This window comes from Garra rufa, chromosome 23 (assembly GCF_049309525.1).
Source record: "Garra rufa chromosome 23, GarRuf1.0, whole genome shotgun sequence".
NCBI lineage: Eukaryota > Metazoa > Chordata > Actinopteri > Cypriniformes > Cyprinidae > Garra > Garra rufa.
The window spans coordinates 19,014,350-19,036,389 of record NC_133383.1 but is presented as its reverse complement, the minus strand read 5'-3'; the positions used below and the strand labels follow the sequence as shown (position 1 = coordinate 19,036,389).

The window sequence follows — 22,040 nt, the reverse complement described above, 5'->3', positions numbered from 1 at the left end:
GTCTGTTGTGAAGAAAATGTCACGCGCGAATGACGCGAATTTTACCGCGCGAGTAAACTCAAATGTTCAAGCTTTCAACTACACGCGAACAGCGCGTTTTTTTCCGCGCAAGTCGCGTCCGGTGTGAACGCACCATTAGAATGTGTGTTTTTTTTTTTTTTTTGCCCTGGCATTGAAGAAGGATCTTGTTTTTCTTGTGGCCTGTTAAAAATGTCAGATATTTTTCTCTATTCTGGTGAGTGGGGTTGGAAATTAATGAGGGCTTGTGTCAAAAATGCCACCAAAATGAACAGAAATGCCAAATAAATTCAAGACGAAGCGGGAAAAAATGACCCTGTATAATTAAACTATGTATTAGGGCTGCTCGATTTTGGCAAAAATCATAATCACGATTATTTTGGTCAATATTGTAATCACGATTATTTAAACGATTATGACAGGCTCCAAAACTTTACATAGTGATTAATTTACAGATAGCAATACAGCGAGAAAAAGATACAAATAAAAAAACAGTGCTTTAAAAATACTGAATACTTTTATGCAAGTCTAAAGTAGTCTAACAATACTACAGAAATTGAATTTGAATATAAAATAAAACAATGTCTTCACTCTAATAGTTAAACATGCTTTGTTTCTTATTAAAACTAAAAACGTCCTTCATTCAAGAGCAGTGAGTGATGTTTCTCGTATAAAACGTATTTTTACGTTTTATTCATATTAAGCACAGAGACGCCAAAAGGAATATTATGTGTTGCCGCTTTAACCACACGGACCCATTATACTGTTACACACGGATTTTCATTCTCAACGGTTTATGTTCATTTAAGACATAACTGACAAGAATTTACATGAATAATCACCAAGCCCCTCATTTTGAAATATTTTTGCATGTATTTGACCGTTTAGGTGCGCACCTTGAGCTAAACTTTCATGTCCGTGTTCCGCTCCATCTCTGAGCGCATTAACAAAGGACGCGCAAGTTTTCTTACGTGCTATTAAAAACACAACATCAAAGAAACATTAACAAATCAATCACGTCCCATTTTATGAAAGCCACCTTACATGATTTAGCTGATTTGCATGTGAAATTTGGCTTTTATGGAGGAGCGAAAGCGCACCACTGGTAAAAGGGCAGAATGGGGCGCAATAATCGTTTCATCTCGATTACTGCATTTTCATGATTGTTTGAAGCAGAAATCGAAATCGAAACCAAATTTCGATTAATTGCACAGCCCTACTATGTATTATGGCTGTCGCGATTTAAAATGAAATGTGAAAATTAATGAAAAGTGTCAATTCGTGGGATTACATTTAGATTTGCTCTCACTGAATTAGCTTTTACATGCTGTTTTGTGCAGCGTTGTGCCTTATAACCAATCAAACGCATTTCTGTTAAACTTAGGAATGCATTGGCCAATCAGAGGCACTTAGATTACTCAGCGGCGAAAAACGCCGAAGTTGCGTGCAGTGTACACACTTGCGAATTCTCTCATTATAACACAGTGCAGATACGATGAAAATAAAGATTAATTTCATAGCTTCAGTGATTATAACAGAAGTTTTTGCATAACTTGTGCTAGACTACACTAACGTCATGGACCGACATGTTTGTCTGTGAAGCCAGAATGTGACATGCTCAAAATGAAGACATAAACAAACTTTTTTTGTGTGTTTTCTGTATCATTATTAATAATCATTATTTGGATATAAAGCGCAGTAATCTACAATAACGCTTTTTTTTTTTTGTTGTTGTTTGGTTGTGTTCCTTCGCTCACTTCTGCAAACTGCTTTTCTGTACTAACGCCATTTCAGATGTTTATAGACAGCAGCAGGTTGGTGACCGGGTCTCTGTGTGTTTGTCTTCTCCACAGGCGAGGATGACGGCGTGTGGGAGAGCGGTCTGTCTTACGAATGTCGAACTCTTCTCTTCAAGGCCATTCACAACCTGCTGGAGCGCTGTCTGATGAACCGCAGTTTCGTACGCATCGGAAAATGGTTCGTCAAACCCTACGAAAAGGATGAGAAGCCCATTAACAAGAGGTAAGAATACTATTTTTGTTCAGATGTTCTTTCATTTACTCACATTGTCCATAATTGATTTTCTTATTTCTAAGGATAAGGGTTAATTTGATTACATCTTTTTGCAATTTTTGCATCCTCCACTGAGGAACTTGCCTCAGAGTAAGATCTAGACCAGGTGGCCTCAAATCAGCCACACTTTCTTCACAGTCTGACACCGTAATGTGAATATCATTGCTGTCATAGCATATTTACACACCATCTCAGTGGGGATTTGAATATAGACCTGGATGCATATCCAGAGATTGGCTACTTGCGCGACAGTGCAATAATAATTTTATTTTTAATGCCGTTCTCAGGCTGCACTATGCTCTTGTGTGTTTGTGTACATTAGCTTCTTGCAAGCGTGCAAGTGCTCTGTCTCCAGCGCTGGATTTCTCCCTGTCAGCATCTGTGCTCTTTGATAAGAAACTGAGACGACGTGTGTAGAGGTAGAAAAAAAAAAAAAGAGCAGCTTGGCTTTACTCTGCCCTCTGCCACAGTTCTCTCCTCACAGTGTCATTTATTTGCGCTCTTCTCTTATCTTGCTCAAGGTCATTTATACACTCTATTAGCACAGCCAGACAGCTTTCAAGTATGTTCAGAATACTTTCTTTCTTCGTCATGCTACAACTCGCAGGAAAGGTTGATCGTTTTCAAATGCAAAGGAAGATATGATTTTGAGATCTTTAATACTGAAATTAATTTTAATCCTAAAGTCCTTGATTTTTCTTCTTCTTTTATTTCTTTAAGGATCAGAGACTGTTTGTTAAACATGGTTAAAACTCACATTCCTTTGAGGTCTGTTAACAAGGCTCTGACTGTGAGTCTGTGTGTGTTATAGCTCTGTCTGTCTGCAAATCACTGTGAAGTGACACAAAAAAGGAACAGCAGTGTTTCCTCCTTCAGCTCAGCCTCTTTCACTCACACACAGGCACTTTCCTTCCCTCCCTCCCTCTATTAGTAGTTTCCTTTAGTGTTGTGTGTCTTGAAGATCCAGCAGTCATAGTCAATTTCTCTAGTTTTCTAGTTTTTTTCGCTACTAGCATTTGAAACCAAATAACTGCCATGCCTCGACATGCATTAACCACAACGTGCAGACTCATTATTTATTAATTGCACACTTGCAAATTTACTACATACTTTTAACACTTTGTCTCTCTTTCCTATTGTAAACTGATAAAACATATAGACTCCTTCATTCATTAGATGTTTGAAACAAAGTTATGGTAGAAATTTAATGTGGGGCTTGTAACATTTGCTTCTTACATTATCGTTAAAATGTTTGTGGTCTGTAATGTTTTTGAAAAGTGTGTTATGCTTGCCAATGCTGCATTTATTTAGTCAGAAATAAAGTGAAAACAGTAATATTGTGAACTATTACAATTGTAAATAGTGCTGTTTTCTTTTTAATGGTGTAAAATTGCATTTATTTCTGTGACAGAAAAGCAGTCCAGTTTTCAGTGTCACAAGATCCTTCAGAATTTTTTTTTTTCATTAATATCAATGTTAAAAATTGTTTTGTGCAGTTGTGCTGCATAATATATTTGTGGAATCTGTGATGTGATTTTTATTTTAGGATTGTTTGATTAAATAGAAAGTTAAAGAACAATTTATTTGAAATAGAAATCTTTTGTAACATTACGTGTCAGTATGTGTCTTTACTGTCACTTTTGATTAATTTAATACACCTGGCTAAATAAAATAATAATAATACAGACTTTTGAATGAACAATTTATACATTTAGGCACAACATTGAAAGGGATAGTTCACCCAGAAATTAATATTTTATTTACTCACTCTCATGTCGTTCCAAAGCTGTATGAGTTTCTTTCTTATGTTAAACTTTTATATTTTGAAGAATGCTCATAATCAATCAGTTGATGCTCCCCATTGGCTTCCATAGTATTTCTTTCCCTACTATGGAAGTGAATGGAGACCAACAACTGTTTGGTTCTTCAAAATATGTTTTGTTTAACTTCTACAGTAAATGATGACAAAATGTTCAAGCACTGGTCTGTGTTCAGCTTTAATTCATAACACCTAATTTCTGGTATTGGGAAAATCTGATTCCTCATGTTCTCATTACGAGTCAGACTATGTGGTAAAACATCTTAATGCGTATAAGTGGTCGTTTTGTACGAGTTTTCACTCCCTACATCCCTATGACAAGATAATATGAACTGAAGGGATCTGATTCTCAATCGGTGCTCACTGAGCCTTTTAAATAACAGACTCCGAGGCAGAGGAGCGGAGAACACGGTGCAGTAATGGGCTGTATGGTGATTAGCATTTCTGCCTGCTACACTGATTCCCAAAGCCTGCTTGCGTTTCTCTTAGTGCCAAATCCCTCAGTGATGGTTTGTGTGTTCAAGTCTTAATCATGTGTGGGTTTTTTTCCACCAAGGAGGTGTTTAATTTTGTCCCAGAAGAGCCACCTTAGCAGAACACGCATGTGTCCCTTAGAGGATATCACCTGTCACAAATATGGCAGTGGGTTCCTGCGTGCCATAGAAACTCAAAACACCTGATTCCTCACAGGACTCCATTCATAAACTGGCAGGGGCATCTTAACTGATTGGCCACAACTTTGCATTCGTTTTTGAAATAGTTTGATTTTCTTTTCTTTTTTTCTTTTTTTTTATTAATACTTTTAAATTAATCAAAAGTGACAGTAAAGACACATACTGACACGTAATGTTACAAAAGATTTCTATTTCAAATAAATTCTTCTTTTTCAACTTTCTATTCTAGGGCTGGGTGATTTGGCCTAAAATCAAAATCTCGATTAATTGAACATTTTAACCCGATTACGATTAATGAACGATTATTTTATTCATTAATAAAATTATATTTAATTATATTTAAATATTTATTTTTTTTGCCCTCATAGTTCACTGACAAGTTTTGTACAGTAAATATGCTCACATATTACAAGTGAGAGCTATTTGAATGAAGGGTGCACACACTATCTACTATCTATGATTATTTATTGAACATCAGTGTTGAACAACTGAAATTAAAGCACACATTGCTTAAAACAAAAAGTCACATTTTTCTTAAATTAGTGAAAATAAATAACTTGCACTTTTGGAAACAAAATAAATTATGTATAAAACAATAATAAATATTAAAAGTAGAAAATAAGCAGTATCTCTTCTAAATAAAATTACTCTTGTATATCTTGTAAATACTTTTTACTGTATAAATACTGCTTAAGCTCTCCATCGACATGTTGGCAGAATAACGTAACGTAACGTAACGGGGTCACCTGACTCCACACGCAGTAGTGTTTTTAAAGGGAAAGTAATTGAAATAATTGACCTGGAAAAATTTGATCGATTATAGGTTCTGAATGTCGATTTCGATTACTTTTCGATTAATCGCCCAGCCCTATTCTATTCATCAAACAATGAATACTTGTATTTAGCAAGGACATATTAAAATGATCAAAAGTGACCATAAAGAGAAAAAAGGTGTTTTTAAACAAATGCTGGTCTTTAAAATTTTCTGTGCAGACAGACAGATTTACAGACAATTTACTACCCCCCTTGTCGTCCAAGATGCTCATGTCTGAGGAAAAAGGGTCTTATCTAGTGAAATGATCGGTTATTTTAATTTATATACTTTTTAACCTCAAATGCTTGTCTTGTCTAGCTCTGTATGTACTGTGTATTTCCGTTCAAGACAGTTAGGTTAGATCGGAAAAAAAGCTGAAGAAGGTTGGACATGTGTTAGGAAATTATCTTTTTATTATTTTTTCTTAAAGTGAACTTATCCTTTTAATAAACAAGAGTTTTAAATTGGTTGAAATAGTTTAGTTATTATAAATTGTATTATTGGTTTTACTGTATTTTTGATCAAATAAATGCAGGCTTAACAAGCAAAAGAGACTGCTTATAACTTTAAAAATTGTTTACGGATCCTCAAACAGTAGTGTAAATGTTTTATGATTGTTGTTTTTAACCTCTGTGGACTGTTTAGATTAGGTAAAGGTGTGTTTAAGGAGTGGAGCTTTACTCGCGGCGCAGACATTCACGCTTGTGTTCTCTTTCGAGGGATTACCTTAGTAAACCTGTTAGACTTCAGGCTTGTGTTGTCCCCACCTTTGCTTGTCCTGACGCCCGCCCTCTAGATCCTTCCGCACGGAAAACACAGACAGCCTCCGCAGCGCCGCTGGCTTCCTCTCCCTCTCTGTGTCTCTCTCTCTTTCTCTTTCTCTCTCCCCGCAGGTTTTTTAAGAATTCCAGCTCGTGAATAGACCCAAACCCTTCCTGTTCTGTTCTGCGCTGTGTTGTCTTGCGTATGAGCACACAGTGTCTTGTGGTTTCGCTATAATTAGAGGATCTGTGGGGAAGGGAGCTCGGAAGCCAGGCTCCGAGGAGCGCCAGAGAGCTTGTTATGTTGTATTAAATTATTTTTTTATTTATTTTGAAATGGTTAGCACACTCCAGCCTATGTAGTTTATGCATGTGTTTGTTGTAACTATGCTCAGTCACTAGGCGGTTCTCTCATTGGCTGGCTGTACTGTCACACGGCGCTGCTCTGTAACCAAACCCCGATGTGTTTTAGCTGCTTACATCATCCTTCATACAGGTCAGAGCTGTGATCGTGCGCATTCTCTTTCTCTCTCGCTCACGCTCTCTCTCTCTCTCTCTCTCATGGTGGGTGTGAGCAGCAGATCTGTTACCATGGCTAATCCACAGATCCAGTGTGTTCTTTTATGGGCAGTGTTCACAGGGGAGCTGGGTGATGCGTGAGCCAGTGCAGAGCATGATGCATTCCCTGCTCGTCACTGCACATTACTCAACAATTATTGTGGCGTAATGTCGCAGTCATACTGTAAAGGGTATTTAGGATGCGTCTGTGATTTCTGTGTTTAGTAGGGCGGCGGAGGAGATAGACTGCGGCTGCAGCGCTGAATATATCCATCAGGGTACCTGCCTGTGTGAAGCCGCACACATTTCTGCACATCTGTACACACCCACAGAAAGCTCACGTAATAAAATCATGCGCTCGTGTAGGCACGAAATCATTTGCATGCAGAAAGTCTCCCTTGACATGCACACCTATGACAAACTACTAGCTGGGATGCTTTTATAGAGGTTTGCACACAACTGTCACAAATGCATTCTCACACTGGTAGATGCAGCGACAGGATTCTGCAGAGAATGAAGCGGCATGCGATCTGGTGTGTTTATCTATTATGAATGAACTTGCTGTAGCTATACTGCTAAAAGGATGAATTTGTCCACACCAGGTTTCTTTGTCTCGGTCACAGCCAGGCCCACACAGAATCCTTGCTCTCATGTGACACCTATAATTTGCAAAGTTCAAATCATCCAGACTCAGGTCAGACATTAGTGATGCACTGAAATGAAAATTTAGGACACACTTAGCTGAAACTGAAACAGAAAATACATATTATATAATAATCATTTTATATAATACATATATAGAAACTATTTATATAATAAAGTAATGAATCAACTATACACTACCAGTCCAAAGTTTTTGGATAGTAACATTTTTTTTTTTGTCTCTTCTGCTCACCAAGCCTGCATTTATTTATTACAGCAAAAGCTGTAATATTGTAAAATAATTGTACTATTTAAAATAACTGCTCTCTATTTGAAAATATTTTAAAATGTAATTTATTCCTGTGATCAAAGCATCATTACTCCAGTCTTCAGTGTCCATCAGAAATCATTCTAATATGCTGATTTGCTGTTTAAGAAACATTTATTGTTGTTGTTAATATTATCATCAGTATTTAAAATAGTTGACTCCATTTTTTTTTCAGGAATCTTTGAATAGAAAGATCCAAAGATCGGCATTTATCTGAAATAAAAAGCTTTTGTAAAGTACGCTATACCATTTAAATGCTTGGAGCCAGTATAATTTTTTTTGGCAAAGAAATTATAGAAATTAATACTTATCAAGGATGCTTTAAATTGATCAAAAATGATGGTAAAGACATTTATAATGTTACAAAGCTGTGTTGTATTCATCAAAGAAACCTGATAATATATTTATAATGTTTTTTGAACAGCAAATCAGAATATTAGAATGATTTCTGAAGGATCATGTGACTGGAGTAATGATGCTAAAAATGCAGCTTTGAAATCACAGGAATAAATTACATTTTAAAACATATTAAAATAGAAAACGGTTATTTTAAATATTACAAATATTTCACAAGATTACTGATTTTGAGCAGAAGAGACTTGACTGATAGTGTATGTATGTATGTAATAAACATTTTAAACAGTGGATGTAGTAATTTTGTGACAGATTTGTTAACATAGGCTACATTAAATAATGAAAACAACAGCTCAAAATATTCATTTAACATCATCTCATTTTCCAGCAATTCTCAAATGATTAGTTCGAAGCAGTTCAAAGATTCAGTCTCACTAAATGCCGTTTTTTTCCCGTGAGCCTACTTTGCTCTGATTGGTCAGACATCCCAGTCTGTTCAGAGTCTATTCTTTTTTTTTTTTGGGGACCATAACAACTCTCTAGCTTGAGAGTAAATCACCCATGTATGCGACTAAATCTTCACTCTGGTCGACCAGATATCTAATATTAGCCAGTGGCTAATAAATTCTTAGATTTTATTCGCCAGTGTGTGAGTTGCAGTGTTAATTTTGTTTATACAACGCGTGATCAGTTCTCAGTGCTCAGATACACACAGTAGTCAATGTCAATCGTATTGAGTATCTCACATAAATACAGTCAGTTATAAGTTAAGTGAACGTAAACAAGTGGGTGAAAACTGAATGTGTGTCAGTATTACATGCATGCCTTCCATCTTAAAGGGACAGCATTCCTAAAAAATACCAATCTGTGTCATTAATGTTAACCAACAAAAGATGGTAAATAAATGCATGCATGTTAAGTAAACCTACTGTATCTAAAAAAAAATTTGTTTAATTTGTTTCTCTACCCAGAAATTAAAATTGATCATTTATTCCATTTTTTCCAAATTCAATCATTGATTCAAATTTCCCATAAGCTTAATTGATTTGGTCTAAAGTGAGAAGAATTAATGACTATTTTTGTTTGAAGACTATGAAATAGCCACCAAAATAAATGTTGGTAACTGCAGTTTGACTAAAAGTAATGACTAAATGTTGACAAAAATGCAATGATTTTTGGTATAAAAGATTTAAATGACTAAAATGTGACCAAGACTATTAAGCATTTTCGTCTCAAGATAGACTAAATCAAAAATGTCTGTTGGAGGCTAAGTATAAGTTTAGCGCAGATATATTTTTACTCGCCGAACGCGCTAATCGCTTTCCGAGCCTTTTTTGTGTCATTGCAATATGGATGGGAAACAAACAGTAGATCCAGTTTGTGCTCACGCAATTGATTCATGCTAAAACTTCAAAGTCGTGTCCAGATTATGTCATTTATATCATCTGATAAACATTTTTCTACCCATCAATCCTGGACACCTTCAGATAAACTCTTTCTATAGTAAATCTAGGCTGTTGTAAATCTAGAATCATGCTCATCTTCTCTCTGCAGCTCTCTGAGCTCAGTTCCACAAGACTGATGTGAGATTCCTGACATTCCTGAACTCCTACTCTCTCACTTCCCATTCCTGTTCTCCACACACACACACACACACACACACACACACACACACTCACTCACTCGCTCACTCGCTGACACTACATACTGGTCATAAATATTGGTCAGTGCTGAAATGTCAACTCGCTTTCTCCATTTTTATCCGTGCTTCTCTCGCCTTTTCTTTCTCATCCTTCTCGCCTTCCTCTCCTCAGATGCTCGCTACACTCTGGCCTTGAGCTGTAGATTGTCTTCATCAGAAGCTCCTATCTTTGCTCTAAGGGGGTGTGTGCGCATAGTGTGCAAAGTATCCGTTGTGGAGAGATTTACAATCCGTGGAGATGTTCCAGGGTCTCCGGTCCGGCACCTCCCCCTCTTTTAGAAAATCATGTTGATTAAAATAGTCCTTTTTTCCTGTAAAGTTTAATTTTGAGGGTGAAAATTTATGGGCGGTGCATTGAGGAAGTCAGGGTGGACTGGCCTGCTTTAGAGGGGTGTGTTGGCTCAAGAAGCATTATGGAGTAAATCTACATTTTGGATGCCAAAAATCAGTCTAGGTGTGAAAAAATAAGGAAAAAGTAAAAAGTTATCTATTTTTGTGGCTTGAAAAAGCTAAATACAGTATCTAGGGAGCATCGGTATTGATTGTTTTTTGTTTATCAGTTTTGAAAACAAATTTTGCATTAAAGTGTGGTTTAAAACCTATCCGTGTGTGGCTGTTGTGATCATCTTTGTAAAGATTGAAAATCTCTGAGGCATGCTTCAAATAAATGCGGAATTGCTGAGCAGAAGAGACTTCTTTAAAAAAAATTACAAATATTACTGTTCAAAAACTTTTGACTGGTAGTATAAATGCCTTTATTGTCTCAGGGATAAGGTGTCTTAAAGGAATAGTTCATCAAAAAAAATTAAATTTTGTCATTTACTCACTCTCATGTTGTTCCCAACCTGTATAAGTTTCTTTCTTATTTTAAACACAGTAGAAGATATTTTAAAGAGCCTAACAGTTACTGGTCCCTATTGACTTCAGTAGTAGAGAAAGAAATAGTATGGAAGTCAGTGGGAACAATATACCTTTTTTTATGTTAAGCATAAGAATAAAACTCATACAGATTTGGAGCGACTTTTAGGATGAGTAAATGATGGCAAAATTTTAATTTTTGGATTAACTATTACTTTAAGTTGTGACGAGTGTTGCTCCCTTTATTTTCTCTTAAGTTTAAAGAAGCATTATGAAGTAAATCTACATCAGCTTGGATTCAAAAATCAGTCTAGATGTGAAAAATAAGTAAAAAGGAAAAAGTTCTCTATTATTGTGGCTTGTAAAAGCTAAATACAGTATCTAGGGAGCACCAGTATTGATTCTTTGTTGTTTATCAGTTCTAAAAACGAATTTTGCATTAAAGTGTGGTTTAAAACCCATCCGTGTGCGGCTGTTGTGATAATCTTTGTAAAGATTGAGAGTCTCCGAGGCATGCAGCCAATCAGGTCCTCTTTTAGTTAGAAAGTTGGCTTTGTGTTTAGTGAAAGCCTGTTACATAAGATCAATAAACATTTAATTAGCATAAGTGACTGTTGACTAACAAACGTTTTGTTTGAGAAAAGTCTCGCTGGGTTTGTTCAGCTGTTATGACGAGGCAAACAGCTAAAGCGCAGAATACGAGCTCTAGTCATCGAGTCTAGAGGCTTTTTAAGTTCTGTTATTGACTCTAAGCGCTTCGTTTAAAGGCCACGCTTTGTGAATGAGTGAGAGGATGTCCTCCTCTGTGTGTATAAAGGCTTTGTTTGGAGGATCTTTGATGGATGCAGCAGACCGTGTGTGTTTGTGTGTGTTAACTGTCGTTGCCCTGTGGTCGACTGCTTTAATCTGAAGGTATTTCAGAGAGTCTCAGTTCTCTATTTGTGGTAAATACTCTGCTCTTAGCAATGCACTTCAGTACTGTGGCTGACTTCTTCCAGGGGTTCGGTTTGGAGAGAGGGTGTGTAACGGCATGTTCAGTTGATCACCTGATCTTGCTACTGCTATTGGTCAGGTGATGGAAGACAGACAGTTTGTCATGTGGCTTAGAAACGTAATGTCTTGAAGGGATAGTTTGCTCAAAACTAAAAATGGCATGTGAGGAATAAATGACCACATCATTTCTCCTTTCACACTAATAGACCAGTGATTTTTAGTGTTATTTATATGCTATTACAGCATTTGTTAACATTTTAAATTAGCTTTTATTTTTATATGTCCTTTATATGTTTCCATTTTAATTTGAGGTTTTTATTTCCAGGTTTCATTTAGCCAGTTTAAGTACGTACTTCAGTTATGTTTTTCCTCTAATATTTATATTTTATTTGTTAACAGCTGCTTTTGATGGTTTAAACGGTTTAGCTTTAGTTAAAAATAACACTCATATGACTGAAGCGGGATCCAGTATCTCTTTCAACGCGCAACATGACAGGACAGTTAAATGCAAGACAATTAGATGTAAAGCATTTTGGATGCTTTTCAAAGCACTCGGCCTAGGGGCCACAGACACCACCTGTTTGTGTGCCTGGGTGTGCTACGTCTATAAAGTCGTTGAGATGTGAAGAAGTGTGTTTGTGGGTTTTGTAGTAGGAGTTTGCTACGCCCTGACCAGAGCCACTGCTTTCAGGAAGTCAGTAACAGCCCAATACTACAGCTGTGGAATGTTTCCTCTCTTCTCTTACTTTCTCATGCTGTTTTTCTCACCACAAGCTGGTCTTAATTTTGTTAATGCTCTTTTTCATTAGTCTGGTTCTTTTTCCCCCCCCTCTCTGAACCTTACAAATAGGGTCATGTTACCTACTTGTGACCTTATGCTCTTTCTTTTCTTGCTTTTTTTCTGGAAATGCGCAGTCATCAGGAGTAGTGGTGTCCTGAGCTCTATTTTTGGCCTCTGTTGACTAGTGCGGAGACTATAAAACTGTTTTGCACTTGCGTTTGTTAAAAATACACTGCCGTTTAAAAGTTTGGCATTGGTACTGTTTTTTTTAATAAAAGTATTTCGTGCTCAAGACTGCATTTATTTAATCAAACACACAGCAATAGTAATATTGCAATAGCTTATTTTTTTTTTTGCATTGAACATTTTTTTTTTTTTATTTGTCCTGTGATGGCAGAGCTGAATTTTCAGCATCATTACTCCAGTCTTTAGTGTCACATTATCTTTTAGAAATAATTCTAATACGCTGACTTGCTGGTCAGAAAACATTTGTTATTATCAGCATTGAAAGCGGTTGTGCTTCTTAATGTTTTGTGGAAGCCATGATGATTTAAGGTATTTTTTTGATTCAAAAGTAAAAAAGCAGATCTTTTGTAACAATATTCACTACTAGTCAAAAGTTTTTTAACAGTAAGATTGTAATGTTTCTTCTGCTCACCAAGCCTGCATTTATTTTATCTAAAGTACAGCAAAAACAATATCATTTTGAAATATTTTTTACTTTTTAAATTAACTTCTCTATTTGAATACATTTTAAAATGTAATTTGCTCCTGTGATCATCATCACTCCAGTCTTCAGTGCCACATGATCCTTCAGAAATCATTCTAATATGCTGATTTGCAGTTCAAGAAACTCTTTTTTTATTATTATTATCATCACTATTTTAAACAGGTTTTTTTTAGGATTCTTTGATTAGAAAGATCCAAAGATCAGCATTTATCTGAAATAAAAAGTTTTTGTAACATTATACACTATACTATTCAAAATCAGTGATGCTTTAAATTGATAAAGTGATAAAGACATTTATAATGTTACAAAATTTTTCTATTTTAGATGAATGCTGTGCTTCTGAGCTTTTTATTTATCAAAGAAACATGAAAAAATTCTAACCTGAAAAAAGTGTTATTGACCTTTAACATAATAATAATAATAATAATAATAATAATAAGAAGAAGAATTTATATTTGTTTTGACTGAAGGATCTTGTGACTGGAGTAATGATGCAAAAAAATTTGGCTTTGAAATCACAGGAATAAACTACATTTTAAAATATACTAAAATAGAAAACATTTTTTTTAGTAAAAATGTTTCAATTTTACTCTTTTTGCTGTACTTTGGATCAAATAAATGCAGGCTTGGTGAGCAGAAGAGACTTCTTTAAAAAACATTTCAAAACTTTTGACTGGTAGTATAAATGTCTTGTCTCTCTTTACCAATTTATTACCTCTTTAAATATATATTAAATATATATTATAATAAAAAATATATATACTGTCCCTACACTTTTGAATAGTAGTGTATAAGTATTTTTATTTGGCTGTTGATGAGTTGCACAGGGATAAGGTGTCCCTTATCCCTGTGCAAAGGAATGGTTCATCAAAAAATGTTGTCATAATTTACTCAGCCTCATGTCATTCCAAACCTATGTAAGTTTCTTTCTTGTGTTGAACACAAAAGAAGATATTTTGAAGAACCAAACAGTTGTTGGTCCCCATTGACTTTAATGGTAGGGTAGGTAATACTATGGAAGTCAGCAGGAAGCATAGAACTTTTTTTATGTTCAACATAAGAATGAAACTCATACTCATAAGTTTGGAACGACATGAGGATGATATAATAATGAATAATAGCAACATTTTCATTTTTTAAAGGAGGTGAAGTGAGGCCAAGTATGGTGACCCATACTAGGAATTTGTGCTCTGCATTTAACCCATCCAAGTGCACACACACTGTAGTGAACACACACACACCGTGAACACACACCCGGAGCAGTGGGCAGCCATTGCTGCGGCGCCCGGGGAGCAATTGGGGGTACGGTGCCTTGCTCATGGGACTCACCTCAGTTGTGGTATTGAGGGTGGAGAGAGTGCTGGTTATTCACCTTCCCCACCGACAATCCCTGCCGGACCTGAGACTCGAACCCGCAACATTTGGGTTACAAGTCCGACTCTCTAACCATTAGGCCACGGCTGCCCCCGTAAAAAAGGAGGTGAACTATTCCTTTAAGTTGCACAAGTTGCGATGAGTCGTGCTCCCTTTATTTTCTCTGAAGTTTAATTTAGTGAGTGTTACTTTTGGATCCTGGTCTGGTGTGAACTCAGGGAGGAACAGTGGTTACAGGTCATGTTTTTGTTTTGGGGTTGGCCAGTGATACACACACTGATTGCTCTGTCTGCTGCTGAATGGAGAACTTCAGGAGCATGCTGTTATTGAGCACACTGTGTGTAGACCATGTGATCAAATGTGATGGTGCAGCAGTATTAAGCTCGCTCAGAGCCTCCTTTTGTGCGCGTTGTTGTTGAGAAAGTTTAAGACCGGTGTGCGACTGAAATAGCGGATCGCAGTTGCGATAATATCTCTACAGAGGGCAGCCTGCTGCAGAACATTCTCCCTAGCAAAGTCCGAGATCTGTAGTAATGCATGGGGTCAGTGTGGCGTGTTTACTCTGTTCAGATGTGACGTAGTTGCAAATCAGTGTCTGTCTCTGTGGGTTAGTGGCTGAACCTCTTCTATGGTTCTCTCGCTCTCTAAATGCAGATGTTTGACGAGTGTCCATACTGATGGCACGCTGCCTATACTTTGTTTTTGGAGAGACTCTCTTTGGGTTTATGACCGTCGTTTAAAAGCAGTCGGAGCAGCTAACACTGTACTGTACAACGGCTTTCTAATATATTCACATCAAGTGTTGTGGTAGTTAGGGGTCAGAAAATCAGAAAAACCCTAGATAACATGCAAGTTGTTGTCATTTCAGCATGTTTCTGGGATGAAATCCGATTGCTTAGAAAACAAATAGCACACCTCTTCTCAACAAATCTCAAAAAAAGTTTAATACTTGGGTTTAGGGGCTTGTTCAGATGTCTAACCTTAAGTATGAGCAATAGTAAATGCGGAAATTGTTGTAGTAAGCATAATTAATTCATGCAGGAACTTGTCTTTATTTTACAAACGTTTCCTTTTAAAGCTTAATGCAATGACATTTCATGGAAAACTAGAGGGTTTTTCTGGTTTAGTTATTTTGCCAATGGACTAGTTCTGCTTTAAGATGCTTTAATGCCTGCAATGATTCCAGATCAGCAGGGCAACTCTAATGCAGCGTGGAACGAAGGATTTTAAGCACATATTAGGAAGCTGGCGTAGTTTAGACTGATTTTCACAGAGCTCAGGCTTTACAAAGCTCAGAGTGTGACTAATGTAGAAGAAGTGTTATTGTCCTTTTACATATATTAAAGGTCCTCATGCATATTCATGAGGAGAAGGGTCAAACACAGTGTAATCCTTGAGGTCAAAGAGCAGACACTTGCTTCTCAGTTACGTGTGATGTTTCTCACGCGTTTGAGATATTGACAATACTGTTTTTAGAGTTACACATGAATCAGATTCTGTTTTAAGCATTTCATGATCACATCAGATGGCGCTGAAATGATTCACGAGAGTTCACTGGTGCTGATTATATGACTCACAAAGTATGTTCGAAATCCAGGCAGATGATCCATAGTTGTTGGGTCTTTATGGTTAATCAATGTTTTGTTTTTTTTTCTTTTTGAGGCACATGTGCTGCTGCTTAACTTAAACACCTGTCTTTCTTTCTTTCTTTCTTTCTCAGAGAACACCTGTCTTGCTCTTTCACGTTCTTCCTGCATGGAGACAGCAATGTGTGCACCAGCGTGGAGATCAACCAGCACCAGCCCGTGTACCACCTGAGCGAGGAGCACTTGACACTAGCCCAGCAGGCCTCCAGCCCATTCCAAGGTGATAGAACACTCTTTTCTTGATATGCTTTTTAATTTTTTTTTTCCTGTCGGTCCCCTTCTTTTGTTTCTCCTCTCCCGCTTTCTCTTTCTAGCATTTCCTTTTTTATCAAAAATATGAGGGTTTTAATTAGCAAAGCCCAGTGGCATCCTGTCTGCCCCCTCTATCTTGAAAAATGTAATAAATAAAGTACAGGAATAGTGTTAGAGACCTTTTCCTGTTTTAGGTGCTTGAGGAAGAGGAAAGTGTTCTTCATTACCGGTAACATGAGCCGTGCTCAACGTACTAATGGTGATTTCATAAATATCTGCACATCCTTAAACATGACCCTGGACCACAAAACCAGTCATTAGATTCAGATTTTTTTTGTTTGTTTTTTAATTAATTAATTCACCTGAAAGCTGAATAAATAAGCTTGATGTATGATTTGTTAGGATAGGATGATATTTGGCAGAGGTCTAACTATTTAAAAATCTGAGGGTGCAAAAAAAAAATCTAAATATTGAGAAATCGTGAGAAAACTAATCAAAAATTAGATTTGATATTTACAGTAGAAAATTTACAAAGTATCTTCTTGGAACATGAGCTTTACTTAATATTCTAATGATTTTTGGTTCACCCAGAAATAAAAATTCTGTCATTAATTACTCACCCTCATGTTGTTCCAAACCCATAAGACTTTCATTCACCTTCCGAACACAAAATAAGATATTTGATGAAATCTGAGAGTTTTCTGACCCTGCATAGACAGTGAAGAGGCGCTTTCAGTGCGAGCGCTTCGGGTGAGGAGCCTGGTTTATATTTTTTGTTTTTGTGCACAAAGACAAAAAATATAAACCAGTCTCCTCACCCGAAGCGTTCGCACTGAAAGCGCCTCTTCACATGATCAGTAAAATCTGACTTCTGTTACAATGTGCTTTGCAACGCACACTGTCAAACAGCTAAGACCATGCATTTGCACAAATACAACCACATCAAATTTAATGCAACCTTTTTGGTCACAGTCTAGAGCTCTGTAGTTGTGTTGCTGTCTATGCAGGGTCAGAAAGCTCTTGGATTTCATCAAAAATATCTTAATGTATGTTTCAAAGATGAACGAAGGTGTTACGGATTTGCAACGACATAAGGGTGAGTAACAAATGTCATTTTTGGGTGAATTATGCCTTCAAGGACCACATTTTGCCGTTAATCATCATGTGTATCATCTGAGTGGGAAATAGTTGCACTTCAGGAGATTTAGGCCTGTTTAAAGTCACCATAAAATCGAAATGGACAATTCTCATTTTCTCAATCACATCTCAAAATCTTCAATAAAAACATTAACAGCATCATCTAATCTCTGATGACTTGTGTTGACTGGTGTGAGGGTTAGGCGGTAAAGCCTTCCCTCCAGCAATCTGTCACTCACATGAGATTGCAGCAATTAGCAAAAGACAACGATCCAATCCATTCCCGAGGGACAAAATCAAGACCCACCCTCCTCTTTTTTTCCCCCCTTTCTTTCTTGTTTGGGAAGCCACTTGGATTTACGTCACTATAGGGAGGAAAATTCGATCGCAATTTACATTTCATGCTGACTTAAGGACCTTACCTGGGATTTCAAAGCCCTCAACTGCTCTTCTGTACCCATCAGTGGGAATTACTCCTTATAGTTTTAATGCTGTGAAACATACTTTTGAATGAAATTCATCCAGTATCATTCAGTTCAGCTTAGCTGGAATGCCATATTGACCAATCTACATTATCCACAGCAGTGTTTTGCATAATTGAGATTGTTTGCAGTTCCTGCAAATTAACGTTTTAAAACACAATTCATCCTTCTGATAGGGGAATAACCTTTGCAGTGAATCAGGAATGTGTGATGTGTCAATTGGAACCAGCTGACCTTTTTCTCGCTCGCCCGCTCTCCCTCGAACTCCTTTGGTCTGCTGCTCACCGTTTCTGACAGTCTCGGATTAGTGAGCGTGCGAGTGTTGCGACTATGACCTCGTAAAGAGCAGTGAGAGGGGTGTAATGAACTCATAGCTCACTTAACCGAGCAGAAGAGAGAGAGAGAGACTGGTAGTGCAAAGATTGCTTGACAGAATAAATGTGAGGTGAACAGTGATATTGGAATACATTTGTTTGGCTGTTTGTCTGAAAATTGCTATTATATCTGTGTGATGCCCCCAATCAAATGTGTGCCAGAGCAGCAGACCCCTTCTCTAATGATGGCCGACATTTAGTGGATTCGATGCTTTGAACTCCCCTGCCATGCAAATTCAGATCTTCTGCTCAACGATGGCTTTCTTTCTGTAAATACGAGCTGGCCATTCTGAGGCAAAATGAATTCTGCCCTCCTCACCTTGGCTCAATCAGATATTAAAGGCCGTTTTTGCCTGTAGAGTTGATCTACAAACAAACCCTGTATGGTCAGCTTGTTTTTTTCCAAATAATGCAGGATAACGATCCCTGTTAAAGCATTTAGATTTAAGACGCCGTAACCCATTAAAGATGAATCGTGCCTCCTTTCCATTTGTATAGCATCCCCCTGCCCCCATTCCCTCTTCCCATACCTCTTCCGGATGGACGGAGGTGTCCTCTGTCATTGTGGCTTTTATGGATTTGTGTGATGAAGGCCATGGAATGAGCCGACTAATGGAAGGACACAGGATGGATTCATCCACTCCCCCCTTTTTTCTCCCTGGAAGCTCCTTCCTCCTCCTAACCCCTAATATGTGGATCAATATATCAAGGCAGTTAAAGAAACACACAAGTACAGAATGAGATTTCCTTGGGAAAATGTGTTACTACCTACCTCAGTTATTTTTTTAGGCGCTCTTGAGAAACTGAAGTGTTTTGGTAAGATACCAGTAATGTGAAAACCGATGCCGTTGCTTCCACCTTGTCTTGCGCGTTTTCCTTGTCTTTTTCTTCCACTCGTTTCTGTCTCTCTCCCTCTGAGTGACCTGTTTATTTAAGTTGGTTTATGGGCTCTGAATGAGCGCTGCTTGGCAGTAACTGGAGGCTGTGTTGATATGAAAGGCTTTTGGAAAGTGTCTGAGAGAAAGGAGGAAGGAAAGAGACCCGGCTGCAGTGGAGGAGTCATTTAAGACCACAGTTAATGAGGAACAGAAGTGGAGGGAGCGGTTGAGAGAGAGCCAGGCGGGAGTGTTTGTACAGTGTTCCCCGCTTCATAGACTCATTTGCTTTGGCCCTGTTCTGATTACACGCTCCTTAGTCTTCATGTGTTTCTGCTACATATGCTGGGCTTTCTACATTGTAAGAAGCAGTTTGGGGCAACTTTCCAAGGACAACTCCAGATAAATGCCACTTGATTGTATTTTGTAGTTCTTGTGACACTATCATGTTAACACAAGTGCTTGAATCCGTGAACAAAAACTAATTAGGATCCTAGGATAGGTGAATTACTCAAGAGCAAAAATGGTTATTCAACGGTGCATGTTACACAGTCTTGGTGACTCACCTTGTGTACCTTTATTAACTATATTATTATTTATTAAATATCATACAGTTAATTGCACTTAACAATTTAATAGCCTTTTTGCTCACGTCTTTCACAGTGTAAGGATAATGCACATTTCCTTTTTAATTTTATTTTTTGTCTTCTGTACAGAAATAGTTTGAAATTAGAATGGCCTAATATGTTAAATGTTTATGTTAATTGTATTGTATAATATATACATATTAATACTTAACATTAAATTTATAGTAATATATTTGTATTTATTTCAGTTTAAGGATAATACACAAACGTTTCCTTATGGGGTTTTTTTTGTCTTCAGTACAAAATGACAAAATTAGAATGACCTTATATGTTAAATGATTATACAATTAACATATAAATAATATATAATATACACAACCAGTCAATTGTTTTTGAACGGTAACAATTTTAATGTTTTTTTTAAAGTTGTATCTGCTCACCAAGCCTGCATTTATTTGATCCAACGAAACTGTAACATTTGTACTATTTAAAAGAATTATTTTCTATTTCAATATATTTTAAAATTTAATTTATTCCTGTGATTAAAGCTACATTTTCAGCAGAATTACTCCAGTCTTCAGTGTCATATGATTATTCAGAAATCATTATAATATGCTGATTTGCTGTTCAAGTAACATTTTTAATATTATCATCAATCATCAATGAGTAAATTGTTATTGTTTTTTTATTCAGGATTTTTTTAATAGAAAGATCCAAAGATCCGCATTTTAAAAAAGCTTTTGTACCATTAGTCAGTGTAATTTTTTTTAGGATAAAGACATTTATGATGTTACAAAAGATTTTTATTTCAGATAAATGCTTTTCTTCTGAACTTTCTGTTAGTCAAAGATCCCTGAAAAAATAACTTGTTTTTTTGAGCAGCAAATCAGAATATTAGAATGAATTCTCAAGGATCATGTGACTGGAGTAATGATACTAAAAAGTCAGCTTTGAAATCACAGGAATAAATTGTTTTAAAATACATTCAAATTATTTTCAATTGAAAAATATTTCAAAATTGTACTGTTTTTGCTGTACTTTAGATCAAATAAATGCAGGCTTGTTGAGCAAAAGAGACGTTTTTAAAAACACAATCTTACCATTCAAAAAACTGAGTGTATATCAATATTTTTACATGTTAAGATGTTTAAAATTACTTAAAATATATTGTATAATTTGTGCTAGTAATTTATTATTTTATCTTTTCATGTTTTGTTTCGATTTGATTTTTTTGTGTGTGTGTGTGTGTGTGTGTGTGTGTGTGTGTGTGTGTGTCTGTAATAACTCCATTTCTGTTTGAACTGTTGTTTTGTGTGGCCTAGTCTGTTTTAATTCTATTTATATAAAAATAGTGATAATAACAAAAAAGCATCTTAAACTGAAGATATATTGATATTTGTATAAAATTTCCTTATTTGAGTGGCAATCTGTGATTGGGATTAAAAGAGCACAATGATTATGAATATATCAAATAATCTCGATTAGATTAGATAATCGTGACAGGCCTGCGTCCCAAATTCTTGTCCATTATGCCAATGCTACCCAGTATCTCTTGTGTTTTGTACTGTACATAGGGTGTATGACTAAATCGCTTCTCTTATTCTCACTGTAGTGATTCTGAGTCCATTTGGACTGAACGGGACATTGACCGGTCAGTCCTTCAAACTGTCTGACCCTCCGACGCAGAAGCTCATTGAAGAATGGAACCAGTTCTATCCCATCAGCCCGACTTCCAAGGAGAGCACAGAGGACAAAATGGAGGACATTGACTGGGAGGACGACTCCCTGGCAGCAGTGGAAGTGCTTGTTGGTGAGTTGGACCAAAATGTATTTTACTTAAAAGGCTGGTAAATAAACCTATTGCGTTGTGGGAGCAATACGATTGCTGAAAATACTGGAGAAATCATGTTTTTTTTTCTTTCACCAAAAGTATAACATTTATAAGATGTTAATATGTGGCCGTTTCTCCAGGTGGGGTGCGCATGGTGTATCCTGCATGCCTGGTGTTAGTCCCACAGTCAGACATCCCCACTGTAACACCAACGGGGTCCTCGCACTGCACCGCTGTCTATTCGAACGGCCATCAAGTGCCTGCTTCAAACCGTGATCCCGCCATTTCTTCAGTGACCCTGACTCCTCCCACCTCACCTGAGGAGGCTCAGACAGGTAAACATGCCCCAAACTCGACTCAAACCCATGCCCATCTCA

The 22,040-nt window shown here is 36.9% G+C and overlaps 1 protein-coding gene across 1 annotated transcript in view; it reads left to right on the top strand.

The window, feature by feature from the left end:
* med13a (mediator complex subunit 13a) overlaps positions 1-22,040 on the top strand; it is an 88,223-nt gene that overhangs the window by 28,545 nt on the left and 37,638 nt on the right. Inside the window, exons 3-6 of the mRNA XM_073829374.1 lie at positions 1,872-2,040; positions 16,200-16,345; positions 21,445-21,642; positions 21,804-21,998. Coding sequence (XP_073685475.1) covers positions 1,872-2,040; positions 16,200-16,345; positions 21,445-21,642; positions 21,804-21,998 — 708 coding nt within the window. The remainder of the gene's footprint in view (positions 1-1,871; positions 2,041-16,199; positions 16,346-21,444; positions 21,643-21,803; positions 21,999-22,040) is intronic.